The sequence below is a fragment of the Lygodium microphyllum genome, chromosome 26 (genome assembly GCF_053477565.2).
Source record: "Lygodium microphyllum isolate KBCC chromosome 26, Lygodium_microphyllum_v1.1.10, whole genome shotgun sequence".
Taxonomy (NCBI): Eukaryota; Viridiplantae; Streptophyta; class Polypodiopsida; order Schizaeales; family Lygodiaceae; genus Lygodium; species Lygodium microphyllum.
The window spans coordinates 34,627,173-34,651,302 of NC_141160.1; the positions used below are offsets into that span (position 1 = coordinate 34,627,173).

A 24,130-nucleotide genomic window follows, 5' to 3' on the forward strand; every position below is an offset into this window, starting at 1 on the left:
ACAGTGTTGTATGATGCACATGATGTCATGTAAGAGGCTACCCCAAACGAAGTGAATATGAAAAGATCATCATATGACACAAGACATTTAATCACATTGGGAAGGGCAAATAAGATGTTAACTTTTATGGCACGTCATGGTGGCAACGTTTTTGGAACTCACATGTTAACCCCACGCGGGGATGGAGTGCAATAGACTATTTGATGGGTTTACCCTCCTTGATGCCCAATACCAACCTATTGGTTTTGCAATGGATCATGAACATTGAGTTTCAAGCTATACTTTTAGTGATACAAGCCATACCCTCCTTGACGCCCAATACTAACCTATTGGTTTTGCAATGGATCATGAATATTGAGTTTCAAGCCATACTTTTAGTGATATTGCACTAGACACATAGAAACATGGAACGACCTTTTCAGCCCCTAGGAACAACTAGAATGCATTTTGGGACCCCCTAACGCTTGGAACATCCACTCCCATTCCATGTCCATTCCGTGCCAATTCCCTGCCATTCCTTGGTTGTCTCTTGGACACAAGCCTACTAGATCAAGACTTTCAATCTCTCTCTATAAGAAAAAAACATGTGGCCACCCCAAGGTACTGCACCACATAAGAGTTGGTATAATGATGATTGCCGTGTGACACGTCACACGAACACAGTTGCAATATGAGATAGCTATTAGGGCTATTACACATGCCGCCTCAATTGAACTCTCTAAACCTAGTGAGGAGAAAGAAGCAAGAATAATTTGGCCTAATTGGAGACATAGATATACCAAATTGTTCTTGAGGCAAGACAATAAGAGGGCACGGAAGAAGTTTTGTGAGAGACAGCCAAGTACCCTGATCACAACATCAAAGGCATGCTACAACTATGCAAGGAATCTTTTTGATGAAGAAGGTGAGTCCCCCAATGTCCCCTCCACAAGGCCCTAGCCCATCTTGTAGCTCGAAGTTTATTATAGTGATGGTGATAGAAGTGATTTGTAGATTGTAGCATGGGAAGGCACAAGATAATGATGGCTAATCAAGGAGCATGTGAGATTTTTTCCCTTTTCCAATGCACATTTTTAATTAAGTCACGTGTGATGGTTTTGTTACAAGTTGGATGGAGCATACCATTGTTTAAGAGAGGAAACCCTATGGTACCAAAAAACCACAAGATCATGATTGATCACTACTAGGCCAAGCTATATGGTTGCATTCTAGAGTAGGAGCTCAACACACGGGCAAAGAGACATGGGTATAGAGCATGGCAACAAGCAAGCTTCAAGAGAGGGTTTAGTAGACTTGATCATATTCAAACTCTCAAGAGCTCGTATAGAGGAGGGTAGGGGACACATGGGAGGAGGATTTATTGTTGCTTTGTGGATTTCTGCAAAGCATTTGACTCAAATGTGTAGATATGCTAGCATTTGAAAAAGAAAGCACTGAGCGTACAATCACAACTAAAACACAAAGAACTTGAACACAAACTCAAAAGCCCAAAAGAGAAGAAAGACAACTCTAAAGTGAATGAATGAATGCTGTAAATGAAGGAAAGAGTGTATAAGACGCTCAAGGGTTGGTGTCCAACAGCTGATGGCTCTTGCAGAAGCGGGCTGATCGAATACTTGAAGTGTGACATCCACCAAAGAAAGATCCAAAGTGATGTTCCCACAATTGAAGTTGGCATGATGCTGAAAGTGAAAGGCCAACAGGCTGGAAACCAAAACGTAGTAATCTCTGGGGCTAGAACTAGTAAATGTAGCAATGTAATTGCCTAAAGTTTATCGCAACTAATCACCAAAGGCTGTAGGAAGCTGGATGACAATAGGGGAAGGTAAAGACAATGCGGATTGGGCTTGCATCGTACTAAACACAAGCTAAAGCATGCACTAGAATTGGCTGGACAACATAGCGGCCTGCTCAACCTATAAAACACCTATCAAGAGGGGCAAAAACCAGTCACCAACAACTAAAGTCAGTAGGCGGCAATAGTGGACAGGGCACCAGTGGTTATTGATGACATGCACCAATTGTGATGGGCTAGACAACAACTAGAGGGAGAGCTGATGGCCAAAACCTACAAGGGATGAGCTCAATGGTGAGCAACTTCTCTATTTATACATGGGGTGGATCTAAAACCAACCGTCCTTCTTGGCAAGGGTTGTCTAACTCAAATTACAGCAAGCAAAATGTACACAAATTAGGAAATACGCACTTTATCACTTAATCTTGGACAACCGACACCCAATTGGACCCAAAAAGTAGTGCCCCTTGCAATATTTAGTTGAAAATATCTAGCCATGAATTGCTACTCCAAGTTCTAGGTCTTCAATAATTGGGCATGGATACTAAGATGGCTATGGAAACCCTGTTTTCTGCTGTAAATTAGGGTTTCGGTCGCAATTTCCGCAATTGTTATTCACGCCATGTTGAAAGTGGCTGAAAACTGTTGAGGGAATAATAGAGGGATGAGAGAGGGAATAACCTAAAAGGACTATCTTTTGAACAATAGCTCTTGTGGACCCAACAGCTTCAAAAGGGGGTAAAATCCCAATGTAGCTAGTGAGCCCTCCTTTTCTCTCACCACCTCTCAATGAGGCCGAGAAGGAAGCTTGTTGACCTTGTCCTATCATGCTATGTGATCAAATGTCACCTCTCTCAAAGTTCATCCAATGGCTCCTGTTTCCTCCCGCAGCCTCTAAATGCAAGAATTCCCTTCAACCAACCCCTGAACAACCCTCCTCCAATTTGCATGGGAAGTTACAACAACCATTTCCAGCCCCAAAAAGTCTTTCTAGGGCCCTCCAAGAGAGTCAAAGCGCCACTTGAGAGACTTCGGTGGGTGAGACAGGAAAGTATTCGTGCCTATTTGGCACCATCCATTCATTCTTCTCCACTTCACACTTCTTTCACTCACCATTGATTCATTCCGTCAACCACATCCACCACTCTAGAGAGCACTTACAGACTTTTTCAGTATAGTTGACCCCTTGGCCACTACCACCTTAGACACTACATCTCCTACTGACACGCAGCATCAAGGGGCATCATCAAGTGGCATCACAGTAGATAGAGCTACAACGTTATGCAGAGCATGACACCTTAGGATACCTGTTTGGCAACGTAGGCATTATAGACGAAGATTACCACGACTCCTCGGTTGGAGGTAGCTTACAAAGTCTTCGTGGATTCCATACATTGAGAGGGAGATACTCTATTCTCTTTTCAAATTTTCAGTTTTTCATATTTTTCATTTTCTTCATTTATCATGTAGACCTAGACATACTTCAGTTTTCTTCTCTAATGAGAGATGATGATACCAATTGTATTAGTTATGGTCTCATAGGCCATTCTGGCCTTCTAGAGACATTAATAGATCTCTCTTTCTCTCTCTCCCCCACCATACTTGGAACACATATGAATTGTACCTAGCCTATATACCATTTTGTACCTACTCGATTAGTTTATCATAGCATTAGATGGTAGCTTTACTGGGACCTGGAAAGTTTCCAAGACATTTTGTATGTAACGTTTTGGTCTCATAGGCCAACTTGGGCTTTTGTAGACGTTAATATAACTTTCTTTCTTCTTTCTTTCTCTCTCTCTTCCACTATCATCATCTCTTGTTGCCTGGTGCCAACCTTCGCCATCATTTGAGCTGTGGTTTGGTGGCAGCCGCCACCCTCCTTAGCTGGTGGCCTTCCTCCATCATAGGCAATAGTTTCCTTGAGCCCTACAGCTTGTGTTTCATGCTCAGCTTCATCTCACATCAGCCTCCACCCTTCACGCATCACTTCATCCTGGCATTTCGCTGCTCTAGAATTACCCCTTCACTTGGTGTCTTCATGATCAACGCGATGTCATTTTTCTGTGGCAGCTCGTGCTTGCATTTGCTTCTTGGCTGCACCATCCTCCATTAGACATCACTTCTCTAGTTGGCACTTTCATCATAGGCTATTTATTCTTGCATTTGGCAATTTTTGGTAGCCCTTCCTTCAAGCAACAGTTCACCAATCCTAGGCAACATCCAGCATCTGTGTCTGGGCTGTCTAGGAGGTCACATTCATCAATCATCCACCATCAAGCCTGCATTTGCAGATTCACATGCTCCTCATCCTTTGACGACAGTCTCCTTGCTCTAGGACATCTTTTGTGCTACAACACTCTTATATCATATTCACTTCATTATTTCATTCATTCATCATTTTGCTCATCTAAGTTTCTCTTCTCTTCTCAATATTTGCCGTACACACTCTGTATTTCTCCCTGCAAAACCTACTCTCTTTATGGTTGTTCAATCGTTTCCTAACAAACCTTGCCCAAGGATCATAGCAACAAAGAAACATGTTTCTTCGAGTTTGAAACTTACGAAACGTTTCTTAAAGCAAGAAACATTTGCGACAATAAAAAATGTGGGTTTTTTTAAAGGAGGGATCTAAAAACATGGGTTTTTTATGACAAAAACTGTTAGGCAATGTTAAACATGATCATGATAACAAGTAATGACTTATGAGGACTCAATATTTTGGATGATAAACTTAACTTTTTGGAATTTTGTTTAGTTATTGGGCTCTATCAATCTAGTATCTATTCTTCTTGAGAGTTGATTCAATGTTACCATTGGTGGCCTAGACTCAAATTGACACCAAGTACCCACAAGTACTTGTCCAACATAACTTTATACAACTTTTGCCAATGTCATCCACTAATCATTTTGATCACTAAGGTTTTCATAGTCACCTAACTAACTTTTCACTTTACATGTGCTCCTCAATTGTGCAAAACTTAATAATGCCAATGCCAAGCATAATAATACACGTCCTCGTGATATACCTCCCTTGAAACCAACCTTTCTCTAAAGGGGTCGTAATGGCCCAATTAATTACTAATTACACCAAGCATAAATTCACATAAACTAAAAATATAAATGTCGCCAAATAATCTTGGACAATAGACTCTTGCTTGGTCCCAAAACAAGCACTCCTTTTGGTATTAATTTAGCTTCTACTAATACTGGATGAAGTACAATAAGATTTGGTTGCAATCTCCTTCAATATCCAATATCTCTTGCTGTCAAAAATGACTTGTAAACCTCCTTGTTAGTTTGCCCCTTAATCTAACAGGGAATTGGCCTTCAATTGACTATCACTAGTCTAATTTAACCCCAAATGCAATTGGGTTGGCTGGCTTCTTGAAATCTCTAGTGATTTCTTGTATTCTAGTTGCTTACGCCTTCAATTTCCTGGTAGAGAATGCGAGGTACGGCTAAGCTCCAATTTCTGCAACCTTTCTTTTAGAGAAAGGGCGGTAATGACTTGATTTAACACTTATTACAATAAATTGAAAATACAAATGTTACCACTTAATCTTGCACAGGCGACACCCGATTGGCCCCAACAACTGGTGTCCCTTGGAGTATTTTTTTCATTGTATTGCTCTAATTTGACATATAGAGAGATATAGGCTAACCCCTCTTTGAATGAATATAGTGGGCTATCATAAATGACCAGCTTGACCACAATCTGCCTCTTGATAGTACAACAATCCAAGCACAAATTGGGTCACAATCTCTTGCAATATAGGCCCCAATAACTTGAGAGTGGGCTACCCCTTGGTTCAGCTGTACATATCTTGTCTTGAGCTCCTACTTCAAGTTTTAGGTCTTCAATAATTAAGCACAGACCCCGAGGTTGCTCTAGAAACTCCGATTTCTACTGTAAATTAGGGTTTTAGCAGCAATTTCTGCAATTACTCCTCACCCCAAGCTAGAATTGGTTCAAAACTACTAAGAGAATGTAGGATGAGAGAAAAAATCGGCTGAAAGAGTATCTCTTGAATGGTAGCTCTGATGGCACCAACAACTTCAAAAAGGGGGTAAAGCCCCAACGCAATTGCGAGCCCTTCTCTTCTATCATCACTGCCTCTCACCGAGGCGGAAAGGAAACTCATTGCCCTTGTCGTGTCATGCTGTACAATCAATTGTTACCTCTCTCAAAGCTCATCCGACGACTCCACTTACCTCCCTCACCCTCTGAAAGCCAAAATGACCCTCAACCAGCCCCCAAACAACCCTCGTCCGATTTGCATGGGAAGTTTTGACAAGTAGCAACATGTTTTGCCACTTGGCAGCTTTCCAAAAGTAATTTCTTGCTTTAATTAATTAATATTCAGAATTTAATATCTGAAAATTAAGTGATTAACCACTTGATTCTGCCCAAGAATTGCCTAATGCCCATTTACATTAAGTGTGCTAACCCCCACTAGACATTCAATTGTCCCACACATAAATTGGCTTAGGACTAGCATTAATTAAATAATTAATCTCTAGTCCGAATGTCACCACTAGACAATTAATGGCCCAATTGATAGCCTAGACCCAAACTAATACCAAGCACCCATAAGTTTCTATCTAGCATAACTTTGTAAAAATTTTGCCAATGTCACCCACCGATCGCTTTGGTCACTAAAGTATTCACTCTCACTGACTTTGCACTTCACATACATGTCCCTACAAGCCCTTAGAATAGCCTACGATCAAATACCATAGCATCTACAACAACAAGATGGATGTCAATACACCAGCCAAGCTCGCACTTGGTTTCCCAAATCTATCCACATAATTTGAGAGCTCGTTGATATGAATACCGAATAGAGTAGGTTAAATTGGGCACTCTTGCCTCACTTAGAGTGGTTCACCACACGTTCACCACATTGTGAGTGGCTATTTGACTACAATGGTGGTAGACATGGTGTTGTCCACTTGGGGGACAAATATGCATGTGATATTGCAAGGATTGGCAGTGTGCAATTGGCATTTTAGCATGGTTTTGTGTTTACTTTGCATAATGTGAGGCATGTACCCCAAGTCAAGAAGAACTTGATAAGAATAGGGCAGCTAGATTATGAAGGCTATCCTACCACTTTTAGAGATAGCAAATGGAAAATATGTAAGGGCTTTAGAATTGTTGCCAAAGGCTCTAAAAGTGACACTCCGTATCCATTACATGTATCTAGTGTGCGTGATCATGCTGTTGCTATAACCGAGCAGCCAAGAGTGTCTTTGTGGCATAGTCGATTGGGGCACATGAGTCAAACTAGAATGGAAGTGCTTTCTTGGTTGGGTTATTTGCTGATTTTGACCATTGTGATCATTGTATATGCGACAAGCATACTCAAATATCACATAAAAAGTCTCTTTCATTAAGATCTTTACCCCTAGAGTTGGTACATTCAGATGTATGTGAGATGCTAGGGTTGTCTCTAGGGGGAAATAAATATTTTATCACCTTTGTTGATGATGCCACACGCAAAGTATGGGTTTATCGGATCCATTGTAAAGACGAGGCCTTGGATAAGTTGAAAAAATTCATGGCACTTGTTGAAAATATGACCAACAAGACATTAAAGTGTCTTCGCTTTGACAATGGTAGGGAATATGCGTTTAAAGCCTTTTAGGCCTTTTGTGATAGCAAAGGGATAAAAAGGGGGCTCACTACCTCTTATAATCTGCCCCAAAATGATATCATAGAGCCTATGAATAGGACTATTTAGGAGAATGCCCATACCATGTTGTCTCATGTTGCATTATCTCATGGATTTTGGACATAGGTTGTTATGACAGCCATATACTTGATAAATCAATCACCGAATAGGGCTTTGCAGGGCAGAGTTCCTCAAAAAGTGCGGTTGGGCAAGCCACCTTTTTATATAGACTCGAGAGTGTTTGGCTGCGAGGCATTTGTGCACATACACAAAGAACAATGTAGTAAATTGGAGCCAAAGCCTTGTAGCATTTTTCTAGGATATGGTGATGAGGGAGAAATGGGGTATAAAATTATGGGATCCCGAAAAAAGGCAAATTGTATACAGCAATGATGTAATCTTTCAGGAAAATCGCATGCATAAATAGTATGAAAAAATAAAAGAGGTGAAAAGGGTTGCGTTCTGAGAAGAAATACGTGTAGAACAACAAAGAGTGTCCGCTGTACAATAGCAGATACCTGCTGTAGATGACTCTATAAGTGCAGAGAATGATGTTGAAATTGATAAGCAAGAAGTTGCCCATGATATACCATAGTTTTAGCAAGAAAATGTGCCTTTCGAACGATTGGAACAGGCAATACAACATGCTGAACCTTTGGAATAGCAAGCTGTTAATGCAGATTTGTACGCCGAACAGTCACCAAACACTGATGATTGGATCCGTAGGCCGACCAGAAACACCAAACACCTAAATAGGTTTGTTCCCTGGTGCGAATTATGTTGTTGATTGTTGGAGCGCGCGGGTAGTGGAAGCGTGAAGATTTGCAGCAGAGGAAGTGAAGAGGTGAGTGAGAGTGAGAGTGAGAGTAAGAGCGACGAACAGATTTGGGTGTACCAACAATGTGTTGGTACACAAAGAATAAAATGTATTTATACTTAGGGCCCGTAAGGGTGCATTCACATGTACAACATAACAATACACGTGTAAAATACACGGAGGTGAATAAAGGACCTTTACATTCCAACAACCTCCCACTTAAAGGTCCGGAGTGAACCTTTAACCAACTCCCACTAGTCGTATGCAATGCTCATGCTGGGCCTTGCCTAGACTTTTAGTGAGAACATCTGCAACGTTGTCCTGTGTTTTGATCTTGGTCAATGTGATTGTACCATCCTCCAGAATCTGTCTGATAAAGTGATATCGCACATCAATATGCTTTGTGCGTGAATGATACATGGCATTTTTAGCCAGATACACAGCACTCTGGCTATCACATCCCAACACTGGAGTACTCACAAACATGCCGAGATCCTCTGCGAGTCTGCTCAACCATATAGCTTCCTTAGAAGCTTCAGTAGCTGATATGTATTTAGCTTCAGTAGTACTCAGTGCGACAATGTTCTGCAACCTGGAGCACCAAGAGACGGCCCCTCCAGCAACTCTAAAGACATACCCGCTAGTGGACCTGCGAGTGTCTAAGTCACCTGCCATGTCTGCATCACAATAACCCTACAAATTAAGTGCACCCTGCCCATAGCAAATACACTTTCTTTGTGTACCCTTCATATATCTAAGAATACTCTTGACAGCCTCCCAATGTGGTCTGCCAGGATTTGACATAAACCTACTAACAACTCCCACTGCATGAGCAATGTCTGGACGAGTAGCCACCATAGCATACATAAGAGAGCCACAAGCTGATGCATAAGGGACTCCCTTCATAGCATTGGCTTCCATGTCATCTTTTGGGCTGTTGGCTTTACTAAGCTTAAGGTATGGAGGTAAGGGTACTCCGAGAGGCTTAGCTTCAGCCATGTTAAATCTGTCCAGTACCTTTTCAATGTACTTTTCTTGAGATAAGAACAACGATTTCTGCGTTCTATCCCTACGAATCCTCATGCCCAATATATGCTCTGCATTCCCCAAATCTTTCATGAAAAAGCTGATTTCAGCTGATCTTTGAGAGCATCCAAGCTAGTCTTTCTCTTCCCAGCTAGCAACATATCATCCACATACAAAACAAGTATGATAGGGCTGCCATCTGTATCTTTTTTCATATACAAACAATGATCTGCATGGCTGCGTGTAAACCCATGTGAGAGCATAAAAGTGTCAAACTTTTTGTACCACTGCCGTGGTGCTTGTTTCAGCCCATATAAGCTGCGTTTTCGTTTACACACCAACTGGTCTTTTCCAGGAACTACAAAACCCTCGGATTGTTTCATGTAGATCTCCTCATCAATGTCACCATGCAGAAAAGCTGTTTTCACATCCATTTGGTACAGCTCTAAATCCAATACAGCAGTGAGAGCAAAAAGCACACGTAGTGTGGTCATCTTCACAACAGGTGAGAAGACCTCCTGGAAGTCGATCCCTTCCTTCTGTGCATAACCTTTGGCAACTAATCTTGCCTTGTACTTGGGTTTCCCATCAACTGTCTTTACTTTGTAAACCCATTTCCTTGGAAGAGGCTTTCTTCCTTTGGGCAACGACACAAGATCCCAAGTATCATTAGCATATAGAGATTTAATCTCTTCCTGCATAGCTAGCTCCCACTTATTGCTGAATTTTCATGACTTAGCCTCTTTATATGTCAGAGGCTTACCCTCATCAGTAAGCATCACATAATGCAAAGAGGGGTCATACCTATGTGGCTGCCTTCTTGGGCGTGTAGACCTGTGTACCCAATGATCTACATTCTCAGGGATCGATCTACATCTGGAGGCATATTATTTTCAGCATTTATTGGCTGCTGTAAGCCATTTTCAGCAAGTTGTTCATGCTGTACAGCACCTTCATTTTCATTTCCAGCACCTCCATTTTCATAATCAGCAAGTCTATCTTGCTGTCCATAACCTCCCTGTGCTTCTATTTGCTGTCCATCATCATCTGGCTCAAAGATAACTGGCTGATTATCAGTTTCAGCCTGTGGTACAGCACCATGAGGCTCATCATTTGAAGTAATAGGTGGCTGCAAATTCTGAAATTTGACCTTTTTCATGTCTTCATCAGAGGCTAAAGTACCTTTCAGCAACTTTGCCCCATTAAACACAACATTACGGCTGCGAACAATTTTCTTGGACTGAGGTAGCCACACTCTATAGCCAAATTCACCCTCATCACCATAGCCCATGAAAATGCCTTCGGTGGATTTCGGGTCAAGTTTATTCCTCAGCTCATCTCTAACATGCACAAAAGCATCACAGCCAAATATTCGTAAATGGTCATATGAGGCCGGTTTGCCAGACCAAACCTCCTCAAGAATGCCATTATTTAGGGACCTGTTTGGAGAGCGGTTGCAAATGTGAACCGCGGTTTTAAGTGCCTCTCCCCAAAATTCATGAGGGAGATTAGCAGTGGACAGCATGCACCGCACTCTCTCACAAAGAGTCCTATTGTATCTTTCAGCCACACCATTTGAAGAAGGGCTGTAAGGGGCTGTAAGCTCCCTCTTGATCCCATGTAAGTCACAAAAGGACTTAAATTCATTAGACGTGGACTCACCCCCATTATCAGTTCTCAAGCATTTCAACTTTCTACCTGTCTGAGTAGTCACGAATGCATGAAAAGTTTTAAAAACAGCAAACACTTTACTTTTCTTTTTCAACAAATAAACCCAAATCTTCCTGGAACAATCATCAATAAAAGAGGCAAAGTATGCAGCATCACCCAACGATTTCAAAGGCATGCTACATACATCAGAATGCACTAAGTCCAATACATTTGACTTACGGGAGACACCAGAGTAAAAGGAAATTTTCATTTGCTTTCCAAACTGACAGTCATTACAAAAATCAAGTTTAGAGCCTTTTCCATCAACCCTCTTCAAAGAGGTAAGAACATCAAGACCTTTTTGGCTCATATGGCCTAATCTCTTATGCCATAACTCCAAATGACAGCCAATTTCAGCAACTGCAAGAAACTTGCCATTCAAGGCTTTATAGTGCAGACAATACAAAGTGCCCTTCTTGGTTCCTTTAGCAATCAGCATGGAACCCCTTTTTAATTTCCATAAACCACCACCAAACAGTGTGGTGTAACCATGCAAGTCAAGCTGTCCAAAGGATAGTAAACTCTTCTTGATGCCAGGCACATATTTGACATCTTTCAACACAAGTTCTTGCCCATTATCCAAAGACAAGTGTATGGTGCCAATCCCATCAATGCTGCAAGCATGATTATTTCCAAGGTAAACCTTGCATGACAGCCTGCATCAAAAGTAGCAAAACACTCCAAGCATGGAGTCACATGGAAAGAGGCACCAGAGTCTACAATCCAAGTCTGAGTGACACAATCATCAACTGACAAAAGTGCATCAATCACATCAGCCTTGGTGATCTCCATATCCTGCATGTGACATACAAGGGCATCATAATCCACTGCACATAATACATCAGCCTCTGCATCTGAGAGCTCCTCTCTGACAACACTGGAGGCCACATTGGCCTTTTCCTTGCCTTTACCTGCCTCAGATGCATCTTTCTTTTCCTCTTTCTTCTTTTTGTCTCCTGCATTCTTCTTTCTCTCTTGTTCCTTCTTGTAATACCTGCAATCAGGCTTCTTGTGGCCCTTCCGACCACACTGATAGCATGTAACATCACTCTTTTCTTTTCCTCTGCTCTTGCTCTTGCTTCTTTGTCCAGCATTTGCATTTTTCTTTTCAGCCGTGCCTCTAACATTATAAGCTGAGTTGCTGCCTTCTCCACTAGACTTACGTCTAATTTCTTCATTCAAGATGGAACCCCTCACACCATCATATGTGAGATTGGGGTTATTGCTGAGAGAAACAACCAAAGTCTCCCAAGAGTCGGGCAATGTCATGATCAAAAAGATCGCCCTCAACTTATCATCAAAATCCAAACTTGCATCCTTGAGCTGATTTAAAATGCCAGTAAATGCACTTAAGTGCTCAGCTGTAGGCTTGGACTCATCCAGCCGCATATTCACCAACTTACGCATTAGATGCACCTGATTGACAGGTGTGGTGATCTCATAGGTAGTCTTCAACTTCTTTCATATTGCATGACCAGTGTCTAAACCCTTAATGTCTGTCAAAATGTCATCAGTGACACCCATCTTTATATAAGCCACAGCCCTTTTATTGACTTTGGCCCAATCCGCCTCAGACATTTGTGCGGGTTTATCCATTTGCAAAGCATCCTCACAATCCTTTAGGAACAATATGCCCTGCATACGATCTTTCCAAAGATCAAAGCCTTGACCATCAAATCGCTTGATTTCCATCAAACTTTTAATGTCAGAACTGGAAGAAGTTGCAGCCATTTTTTTACAAGTACAAGTGTAAAAGCACTGAATTGCAAGAGCACAAGCTAAATCAGCAAATACACTGCTGTTCTTGCATAACCAGCAATAATCTTCTGCTGTTTTGACATAAACCAGCCACTGCACAGGCAAATAATGCAGAAATTTATCAAATTCTGCACAAAATACCAAATTTCCAGGTCCAAATGTGCGCAAATGTCACCCAAACTGACTCAGCTGAGCAAAATTGCATCAATACATGAAAAACCCCAATTTTCCTTGGTCCAATGCCAAGAAATTTTACTCGGATGAGCAAAATTCCAACAAATTTTGAAAAATCCCCAAATTAATTGAGGTCAATGCGCACAATGTCTGCAATTTTTGACACAGATGTCACTGTCAAGCATAAACAGCATCAAATCTGGGAAAAGCCCCAAATTTCCAGGTTCAAATTTGACCAAATCTGAGAACTGTGCTTGCGCGCGCGAACTCGAGTCAGTGGCCAAAGGGTTGCTTGCAGTAAACCTTAGAAAAATGTAAAAATTTCTGGAAGAAAAAAGTGTCGAACTGCAGCCGTTGACTATCGCGCTGCCCGTCAGATGCCACGCAGCCTTGCGTGAGCTGTCGCCTGCTCAGAAAACGTGCCGAAATTGCATCGCGTGACTGTGCAGCCTGCGCTTGGTGCCACGCAGCCTGTCGCTGCAGTTTTTGTGACCAGCGTTGACCTGTGCAGCCTGCGCCTAGCTGTTCGTGACCTGTTCGTGACTGCCTGCCTGGTCAAAAACGACCTGTCCTGGCTGCTCGTGATCTGTTTGACTGTCGCCTGATCAAAAAACGACCTGTCCCTGCCTGCCAGGTCAAAAACGACCTGTCGCCTATCTATCAGGCTGTTGCTTGCACAAAACGTGACCTGCAACACTGTCGCCTGACTGTCCTGCACATACACGTGCCTGAAACAGTGACGACCTGACCTATATGAGTGACAACTTACTGATTTCTCGCGAGCGAAGAGCTGGTGATGTCTCACGCGGACTTCGAGGAGCGCGAGCACCTTGACCTCAGCTCTGATACCAGTTGTTGGAGCGCGCGGGTAGCGGAAGCGTAAAGATTTGCAGCAGAGGAAGTGAACAGGTGAGTGAGAGTGAGAGTAAGAGTGACGAACAGATTTGGGTGTACCAACAATGTGTTGGTACACAAAGAATAAAATGTATTTATACTTAGGGCCCGTAAGGGTGTATTCACATGTACAACATAATAATACACGTGTAAAATACACGGAGGTGAATAAAGGACCTTTACATCCCAACATTGATTGTGTTATGTTGATAGATTGTGGTGAACTGTCATGCTTCAAGGAAGCAATGGATAAAAAGGATAGCGGGAAATGACATAAAGCTATGTTGTCAGAGATGGAATCTCTAAAGATAAATGGTACTTGGGATTTGGTGCATTTGTAGAAGGGACAAAAAATCCTACCATACAAATGGGTTTGCAAAATGAAGGTCACCTCTAGTTGCCTATCAAGGCACAAAGTACGGCTGGTTGCCAAAGGATACAAGAAGGAATATAGGATTGACTTTGATGAGATCTTTTCTCCGGTAATCAAAATTATTACTTTACAAACCATATTGGACTTGGTTGCATATGAGGATATGGGCCTTATACAAATGGATGTAAAGACTGCTTTCTTACATGGTGATTTGCATGAGGACATATATATGCATTAGCCATAATGTTTTGTAGCTAAGGGGTAAGAAAAGATGATATGTAAACTCGACAAAAGCTTGTATAGGCTGAAACAAGCAACGCATGAATGGTAGCATAAGTTTGATACGTTCATGCAATCTCAATGTTTTCAAAGAAGTCAAGTGGATCACTGCTTGTATACCGAGAATGTGGCAGATGACAACCTTGTTATACTGATGTTGTATGTGGATGACATGTTGATTGGTGGTAGGGATACTCATGTGTTAGACACATTGAAGCATAACCTACATAGCAACTTTGATATGAAGAATCTTGGTAAAGCCAATCATATTCTTTGCATGGGTATACTCAAGAGATAGATTGAAAGGTCTTCTTTATTTGTCACAACAGGAGTATGTATCCAAGATTTTGCAGTGTTTCAATATGAAAAAGGGGGGGGGGGGGAGTAATCGGTATACCATTACCTCCATATGTGAAACTCAGTGCAAAGGACAGCCCTACATCTAATGATGAAAAGGCTGAAATGGCTAAGCTCCCATATGCTTCAGCTGTGGGTAGCTTGATGTATGCTATGGTTGCTACTTGTCTTGACATTGTATTTGCGGTAGGAGTGGTTAGCAGGTACATGGCACATCCCAGTAGAAAGTATTGGGAAGCAGTGAACGGTATCACGAGATATCTTAAGGGCACAAAGGATACGTGCATTTGCTTTGGAAAGCAGAAAGCATCTGTCATTGGCTTTACGGATATAGACTATGTTGGTCCTATTGGTTGTAGGAAGTCTACCTCAGGGTATGTATTTACTTTCATAAGGGGAGCAATTTCTTGGATCTCTAGGCTATAGAAGTGTGTTGCATTGTCTACTATAGAGGCAGAGTATGTGGCTGTCACTGAGGCATGCTAGGAGGCTTTATGGCTTTTATGTTTGATGGGAGAGCTTGGTATTACTAAGACTCTTGTTCTCCACTATGATAATCATAGTGCTATCGTGCTAGTACGGAATCCCATCTTTTTATGCAAAGACAAAGCACATATAGGTGAAGTATCACTTTATCAGGGATTTACTTGACAGCAAAAGCATTGACCTCCCACCTAAAGGCACGTTGCCTTTAGGTGGAAGGTTGTTGGGAATAAAGGGCCGTCGTGCCTTTTATACGCGCTCAAGTGTGAACACACCCTTGCATTTGTACTTTAGTCCTTTACATATAATTGTCAAAAACCTAAAGAGTGGTACATCTTTTGTACCCACACATGGTGCATCACTCGCTACTGTTGTTGCTACTCACTCTCTCTGCCATTGCCCAACATTGAACCTGCAGTGCTTGTCAAACATCACGGCATTCATGCAATGGCACGTAGGGGGACTCCTTTGTTGCATCTTCTAATGGTGAACATTGCATACTTAGAACCGGTTGGGTTAAATAGCAGACTACTATGTACAATTCTGTGAGTCCATCTCTATACACCTGGATCCATAAGAATTGTGTCTCAATGTCTCTATGTACTACATCTACTTGATTACAGAGCTCTTCCAACTTTGCTACTCCTCTAGATCCTCTTGTGGCCTTGATTGTGCATGACCGAGAGTGAGAAGTTTATTCCCATTCATATCGTTGTGCTTCCTAGATGCCTACTAGTGCATTGGTGCATCTTAGTATACATGGCGTATACATGGCAATATCTACATTCTTGAAGGTATCCACAAATCATTGTAGTTCCACACTCTAAACCTCGTCTCATAGGATACACATCATCATTTGGACCTTGTAGTCTACATAATCTAGCGTCAACCCTCCTCATTTGGCATCATCATCTGGCTTCATTTGGAGCAAATTTAGGCGGTTTTCAGCAGGTTACACCCTCTTTATGAACTCTACATTAGATACTTGCGTTTTTGTGTTTTTCTTCACACTTGAAGGGCTGATCAACAGTTTCTCCAATTACTTACATGGAGAGATCTCATCAAATATTCTTGCGTTTTCTTCTCCAACTGGCTGTCCAACAGTCGCAGTGATAGCAATCATCATCTTAGAGAGATTTCAGCATATTCTTCATCTTTGATAGCTCTTGAGGAGTGCATTTTACTCCCTCTACAGTAGGTTGGCCTTTCCTTCACCGTTCAGCATTTGCCTTCAGTATCCTACTAGTGGAGGATTGCGTTTCACTCTCTTCATTGTGTACATTGCCTATATGTGCTGCCACCTGATTTAGATAGGACAATGAAAAGCTATCTTCAGAGCTGCATCGTGCAGTTTCGTTGTATCATCTTTTGATTTACTTAGCATGATTTACTGATTCACCATTCATCATCTTCTCCTATGTGTTCTGAGTTTCTCTTTTCTTTTAGTGTTTGCCGTATGCAGTGTGTTTCTCCCCACAAACCCTACTCTCTTTTGGGTTCGCTTTCACAGCAGTCTCACCTGCAAAACCGCCCACTCTATAGTTTGTCTTTTCCTTAAGAGCGGCATTCATGAACTCTACCTTGTGTATGGGTGGTGTTCTTTGTTTTCTAACCACATGAATCCATTGTGCAATTTCCTTCTCTTGTGCTCGTGTTTGTTTTGCCACTCCAGTCCACATGTTTTTGCATTCTTTTATTGTGAAGGTCAAGGCCATACGAGGCAGCTTCATACATCAAGGCAAGGGTCTTGAAACTGTCAAAGGCCATTACTCCATCCTTGGTTCCTGGAATTTGATTTGGGCGCGTTCACACACAATCACACATTTTGTGTGTGGTGTTGAGAAACCTTTCACCCTTTACCCGCAGTTTGCGTTTTTGCGTTTTTGCATTTTGCATTTAGGGTTTGTAGCCCTAAAAAGGGGCACCATCCTAGACTGACTGTGCCTATTTATAGGCCACTCTCTCATTCATTCCTTACGGCTGATTCATTTAGTCCGTCACCTCTTCTCTCCAACCCCTCCACTGCCCTCACACCCTTTCAGGAGGACATTGCGGTTCATGGTTCGTGGCTGTCATCATCATCTTCCTTGTGCTATGGCACCCTTGTTCCCTTGTATCACATTCACTCCATGATTCAAAACTTCATCATTCCATTCATTAGAGTTTCTTCTCTCTTCTCTTCCCTTCTCCATGTATGCCGAGTTCACTCCGTGTTCCTTCCGGCAAACCCTACTGTCTCGGTGGTACGTCATTCTTACATGGTATCAGAGCCAGGTTCTGCTCACCTAGCAGCGAAGATCCTTCTCTCTAGTGAAGGCAAAGAATGGTGGTGGGTTCGGCATCCACTTCGCTTCTTCTTCCGCTGCATCAAAATCTCGTTTTTGTAGATTTCAGGTGTTTTCAGCCTCTGACCGCACCCCTTTTGGTGGAGGACATTGCAGTCTTAGCTGTCCCTTGCTGTTATCTACAGTCTAGCACCTGTTTTCACCCTTCCACTCGCAGTTTGCAATTGTTTACAGCAGAGCCACTATTGCTGATCACTCTCCATTTAGAAAACAATCTCGTTTTTGCAGATTTCAGGTATTTCAGCTTGCTGCCCACACCCCGGACGCGGAGAACATCGTGGTCTAAGCTGGCCATTGCTGTCTAGAACAGTCTGGTGCTTGTCTATCGCATATTGTTCGGAGCTGATTTCAGCATATTGACTGCTGCTGTTGTTTTTTCCTGCGTTTTTAGTTTTTCTCTCCCCTGTTGCCTATCCTGCTTGCGTTTTTAGTCTCTCTCTCTCCTGTTGCCTGTGTTTTTAGCCTTTCTCTTTCCTGTAGGCTGTCCTGCTTGCGTTTGTAGTCTCTCTCTCTCTCCTCACTTGCGTTTTTCTACTGATTGCAACCTCTTACTGCTGGTCACATCCTCCTCTCACTGGTAGTTCACTTCCAGTCCTTCCACTACCCTCCCACCCCTTGAGGCGGACATTGCGGTTCGTGCTTCACACTGCCCTCACACTCCTTGAGGCGGACATTGCGGTTCATGGTTCATGGTGGCTGCCCTCTTCTTTCTTAAGCAAGGCACACTGGTATCCATGGCTTCTTTACCAATAGATGACCAAACTACTGGGTGCTCCTATTGTGGCATCACCGGACACACCACCAATGCTTGCCGACTTCGACCTTTGCTCCCCACCTCCCTGGAGTATATGCGTCTTCCACCATGCACTCCTTGTGCCACCTCTTCTTTCTGGGCCATAGAGATCGTTTTGCATCGGCTATGAGAGTACTATGCTCAGGGCAATAAGACACATCCGATGCGCACTAAGTCCTTTCACGCACATGGAGGATCTATTGGCGCTATGACCTCTTGGAGATTGTCGCAATGCCAACGGCAGTCTTCTCCCACTTCTTTTCAGGTACAGTGGCTTCGACAACCTACAGATCTGCAATCCGCTCATCGAGAGACGATGATTATTTGATACCGTCTCCTCATCAGTCTGCTCCTTCGAGAGACATTGGCTGCTCGACTCCTTCCTCTTCTCGGGCTACCCATTCTGCTCCACTCAGAGATATCGACTGTTGCCCACCTCTTGCTCATTCTGAGCCCCACCCTTTTCCACCCTCGACTACTCAGGTTCGAGAGGCTACCTCTGGGAGCTCTTTGGCACCCCAGATACCTTCTTCGACTTGACTAGCGGCACCTCCTTCATCATCTACTCCTCATGAAGTTCTTCACCCATTCTCTACTTTCTTGGGGTGGCTGTCTTTGACTAGTCATCTCTTCTATTGATACCCAGGATCTTCAGGTACCACCTTGATTAGGACCTCGAAGGTTCAGCCGCGACTTGGTGACGAGGCCTTCATATTCCTTCCAGCATGAATGCACGGAGCTAGTGGCTTCTCTCCCAAGGTTGTGTTTTGGGTTTTCCAGTTCACTCCGTCTACTGGTCTTTACTGCAGGTTTCCTTTCAGGTGGAAATCTTGGATCTTAGGGATCCTCTACCTCCTATGCATTGTATGATTTCATCATCTTTGTACTAAGGAGCTTGGGCAAGTGAACAATTTCCCCACGAGGGACATTGTCTAAGGGGCACCTGCTGCATGAGCATTCTTCAGCATGTACATTGCATCTCCACCTCACTCTTCTCTTGTTTTCCTTTTTTGGGCCTGAGAGGAGGTGTTGAGAAACCCTTCACCCTTCACCTGCAGTTTGCATTTTTGCGTTTTTGCGTTTAGGGTTTTCAGCCCCAAAAAAGGGCGCCATCCTAAACTGATTGTGCCTATTTATAGGCCACTCTCTCATTCATTCCTTACCTCTGATTGATTCAGTCCGTCACCTCTTCTCTCTAGCCTCTCCACTGCCCTCACACCCCTTCAGGAGGACAGTGCGGTTCGTGGTTTGTGGCTGTCATCATCTTCCTTGTGCTACGGCACCCTTGTTCCCTTGTATCACATTCACTCCATGATTTAGTACTTCATCATTCCATTCATCAGAGTTTCTTCTCTCTTCTCTTCTCTTCTCCATGTTTGCTGAGTTCACTCCGTGTTCCTCCCCGCAAACCCTACTATCTCGCTGGTACGTCATCTTTTGACGTGTGTGTGTGTGTGTGTGTGGGGGGGTGTTTTTTATTTGGGGGGCCCGGGGGGGGGGGGGGGGGGTTTGCGAGTGCTGCAAATCCTCTTGGGAGTATAGCATCTGCAGCTCTCCTAATGGGTTATGGTCGGGAGACCTTGACCTGAAGACAAAGAGGATACCCTTTCCACACTATCGCCTTGATAGGTAAATGGTGGTGCTGATGTGGTGACCCTTCTGGCTAAGGTATTAAAGTTTGTAACCTTGGTCTCCCCTAGACTGACAGTGAGGTCTGTGTAGAAAACATGCATGGCATTAAGATGGCAATATAATCCCTCAGGAGAGTCTGAAATCAGTGCAATGTCATCAGCATATAGTAAGACGGTAGATGCTTATTGCCTTGTGATCCTGTGACTAAAATTAGTAAGCTCATCAATATGTAATCTGAAGTGTGTGAGAGGGGGCAGGCCTGCTTCAGATCAATCTTCACTCCTTCCTGCATGCATTTAACTTTGATATACTAAATGTCTTCCCCTAGAACTCAGTCATTATGCTCCAAGATCCTGAAAAAAATTGGAGGTGCTGTAATGCATTCCTTTGGCAAGACCTTACTCTAGCTTTCAGATTTTTTCCCATCATGGTTCAGTCACCATATAATCTCATAGCATGTAAGTTCTCTAGTTACCACTCAATTAGTCATTAAAGTCCATCGTTCACTAGGCCTATTGTACCTCTCAACTGCTTTTGTCCTCTCTTCACACACACAAGCAATGCATGCATTCACACATGTGCACATGCATACATCCACATGCATGTGCACACGTCTACGGAGTTTCACCTACCATAGCTGTGACTGCACACACTTGCACTCTTTGATTTCTAATAGGGGGGGTGGGTGCATATCATGAGACAGACAGGCAGAAGGAATGATTAATCTCTTGTTTTATGCAGCACCAGGAGATGCAATTCCTTGCAGGATAGCTTTTGAGAAGGGAAAAGAAAGATCTGTTTACTTGGTGGTGTTTACAAAAGGCACTGCTGGATGGCTGCTGCTTGCAGAAGATGTCCCTTTGAAACGGCACAAAGGGATCATTCGGGTTATTGCAGCTTTGGCAGGGTCCAATGTAACGAGTTACAAAAACCCACTGTTTTGTCATGAACGTTTGGTGGAAGTTATCATAGATTCTTTCCTTGACTTGTATGCTTTGAATTTGCAGCCCAAAGTGGATGAGGATCATCCAAAATGGTTGCATTTGAGGATTCGATCACCTCATTCTCCAACGATGGAACTGGGAAAGATTGGAACAGGAAGAACACGTGCAAGACAGCTAGTAGATGGGAGATGGACTCTTGCGTTTCCAGATGAAAGGACATGTAAGTATGCTGAGACAGTTGTTCTAGAAGAGATGGAAATACAAAGATTGGCTGTGGAGCAGGTATTAGAACCAGTGCTGTGTGTGCCCAATACATCAAATGGGGAGGATCTTTCAGACCTGAAAGAATGAATCAACAGCAATTAGAAAGTTTACAATTTCAGAAGGAATGTAATCTTCAGAGGTCATGCCATGTATATAGAGAGTTGTATGCTGTAAAGTCAGCCTCTTCTTTATGTCCATGGAGTACAACAGAAATGAAAATCACATGATTTTTCTGTGGTATCCGAGGACCTCTTAAGTCATTGTTTCTTTGTTCTCACCTTTGAAAAGGGTGAATTTGTGCCTGTACAATTGCTGGCAATACCAGTGAAAGTTTGTACAATAGATAATCTGTAGCCCTGCTCGGGCCCGTTCAAGTGTAATTTATGCAGAGTTTTAATAGTTTCAGCTTTCGATTTTTTGCTCACTGCTGAGTGCACATGAAGTTTTTTATGAAGAGACCATGCGACTACCAACTTTTTTTGAAGCATGACGGACTTGGCATATTTACGTGTCCTTTCATTCTATGTGATGCCAATTTGTGACTTTGTTACATAATCACTCATGTTAACCTTAAAGCAAGTCCTCGATAAGGGGTATCCCACAAGTGTTTCGAGTGTCTCTTGCTGATAATTACTTCGAGCCATTTTTTGCTGTAGGAAGGGATCTGTTCATCTATAAGAGAATATGAAGAGATCAGAGTCTCACATATTGGTGGGTTATGTACCGAGTGGGGAGAGAAGACGACGATCTGGATTGTCAGCAGAAAGTTATTGGTTGCCCTAAGAGGGCAAAGCAGCTGGCTCAATGGAGTGCAGATGAGTATTTGTCTATGTTTGAAGCTTTGTTTCTCTAGAGCCATGCTATTGGAAAGCGTAAAGTTACCAGCAGCTCCCCAGATGTTTGCACTATTCTGTGCTTAATTCAGGGCTTATATTACCTGTATTCCAACATGACCACAATATATGAAAAGGAAGCTGATCAGCTTCTCTAGTTCTTGTTTTGCCCATGGAGCCCTCAACACTTAAAGATGCTTATGAATTAAATTGGCCGACTCGTTCAGTAAGAGAGACCAACTTATTCCAACTCATTCCTAAACTGAAATTCAACCCATTTAAAACTGCAGATCAAAGAATCTGAATCCCAATGTAAGAAATGGGTAGAAGAGTTGCCTGAGTGTCAGTCAAAGCTTGATGATATGGTGAAGTTCAAGTGACACACTCAAGGCTAGGCAACCTAAAGTGGTGTACATGTGGAACATAAAAGAGACATGATATATGCCCAAAATAATAACATAACAAAGATTGAGAACCATGCAAGATGGATGTAACTATGGGTATAACCAGTAGAAAAAGGCAATCAAGTTTTTTGATTCAATGACTTGTTTTTGGTCCATGTGATGTTTTGAACAAGATGTAAATGAAATTCGCAATATATGTGCTTTACAACTTAGTGCATTCTTTTCAATTTTGCATATAATTATTAAATGATTAATGCTTAAGATGCAAATACCATACAGATGGGCAATAGTAGAGCAAATGAGGCAAGAAAATATATTGGTTGTAGGAATGCGGGTGTTTAGAGGTTACAAATTTTCACATATTTGGAGGCTAGAATGTTCGGATTAAAAATATAGGCGTTCTATCAAACTCTTTATTTCGTTGATTGAAAAGGGTGGGTGCTAGATTTTTGGCTGCTTGAATTGTATAAATAATCTAAGCAAGTTACAAGATGGTTGGTCTTGAAAATTCATTAGTGGCACAACTTTTAGCAATCAGTATTCTCTTGGTTGAGCTCTCTATAGGTGTGGGCTCTAAGGTTAGTCTTGTCCAAATTTAGTCGGCTTGTGGTTGGTGTCCTATTTTAGGTATGGCCATGTATTTTTGCCCAACACACCTTGCACCACACAACGGTCGTGCACTTATTTAGAGGTTCCCTATTAGTCGGGGTGACGTTCTTAGATTCGTCATTTATCTCTTGCCTCTAGTCCTCACCCTCCTAGCGCCCACACTGTAGTGCCACACTATAGTGGGGATAGGGGCTTCCCATGAAATTTGCATCCATCATTGCTCCATCTTTTGTGTTTTCCTTCTTTCCTTGCCATTGTGAGATAGTAGCATTTTCTAACTTGGTGATAAATGTTCTGCCTCCATGTGCATGCGTGTACTTGGGGTTCTATCTTGCACACCTCCTTGTTAGCCCATTGGGGTCTTGTTGTTCCAACCTTGTGCCATGTTATGCTATGACTATCATCACACCCTAGTTGTTGATATTGCCACTCCAATAGTAGTTGTGGTTCTTGCGACACAACTTTTGCTATGCATTACCATGCTACAATTGTGTTTTCGTTGCACATTGACCCTTGAATTGTGATCAGTATTTATCTTCATTTGCTTTTAACAATTTTGTGCAGGTTTGGTTCGATATGGCTACATTTTAGCTTCGTTTAAGTTGATGTTATTGAACTTTCACCCCAATGCATATCTTCCAATGATGGATAGTTTGCTGCGGTTCCAATCTAATGGACATGTTTTGGCAATTTCTATTGTGGTATATACAATGATAAGTGATGTGGGAAGTATGTAAGTAATGTATGAAAATACTTGGACCACCTACTATAATTTAGGAGAAAACATATAAGCTTTTTCTTTGTTCTTTCGTTCTCCGTATTAGAACCTTTATCCATATGCCTCTATAGGCTTATATAATGTAAGTGCAAGCAACATCAAATTGATGCATCTTTTGAGGTGGAATTAGCTCTTGTCTGTGCATTGCTTTTGAAGCATTTCATAAAAAATGTGCATTTTGGGG

The 24,130-nt window shown here is 42.4% G+C and overlaps 1 protein-coding gene across 6 annotated transcripts in view; it reads left to right on the forward strand.

Annotated features, from left to right (window-relative positions):
* Nucleotides 1–22,669, forward strand: part of LOC148013130 (CLEC16A-like protein) — a 69,651-nt gene extending 46,982 nt beyond the window's left edge. Inside the window, exons 21-22 of one of the 6 annotated variants that reach the window (XM_087668554.1) lie at nucleotides 20,856–21,028; nucleotides 21,122–21,895. In XM_087668554.1, coding sequence (XP_087524680.1) covers nucleotides 20,856–21,028; nucleotides 21,122–21,409 — 461 coding nt within the window. In that variant the 3' untranslated portion in view covers nucleotides 21,410–21,895. Of the gene's footprint in view, nucleotides 1–20,855; nucleotides 21,029–21,121; nucleotides 21,896–21,978 lie in introns of those variants that run through there. The other 5 variants (XM_087668555.1, XM_087668552.1, XM_087668553.1 and 2 more) reach the window with 5 other exon arrangements.
* Nucleotides 22,670–24,130: the final 1,461 nt, after the last annotated feature.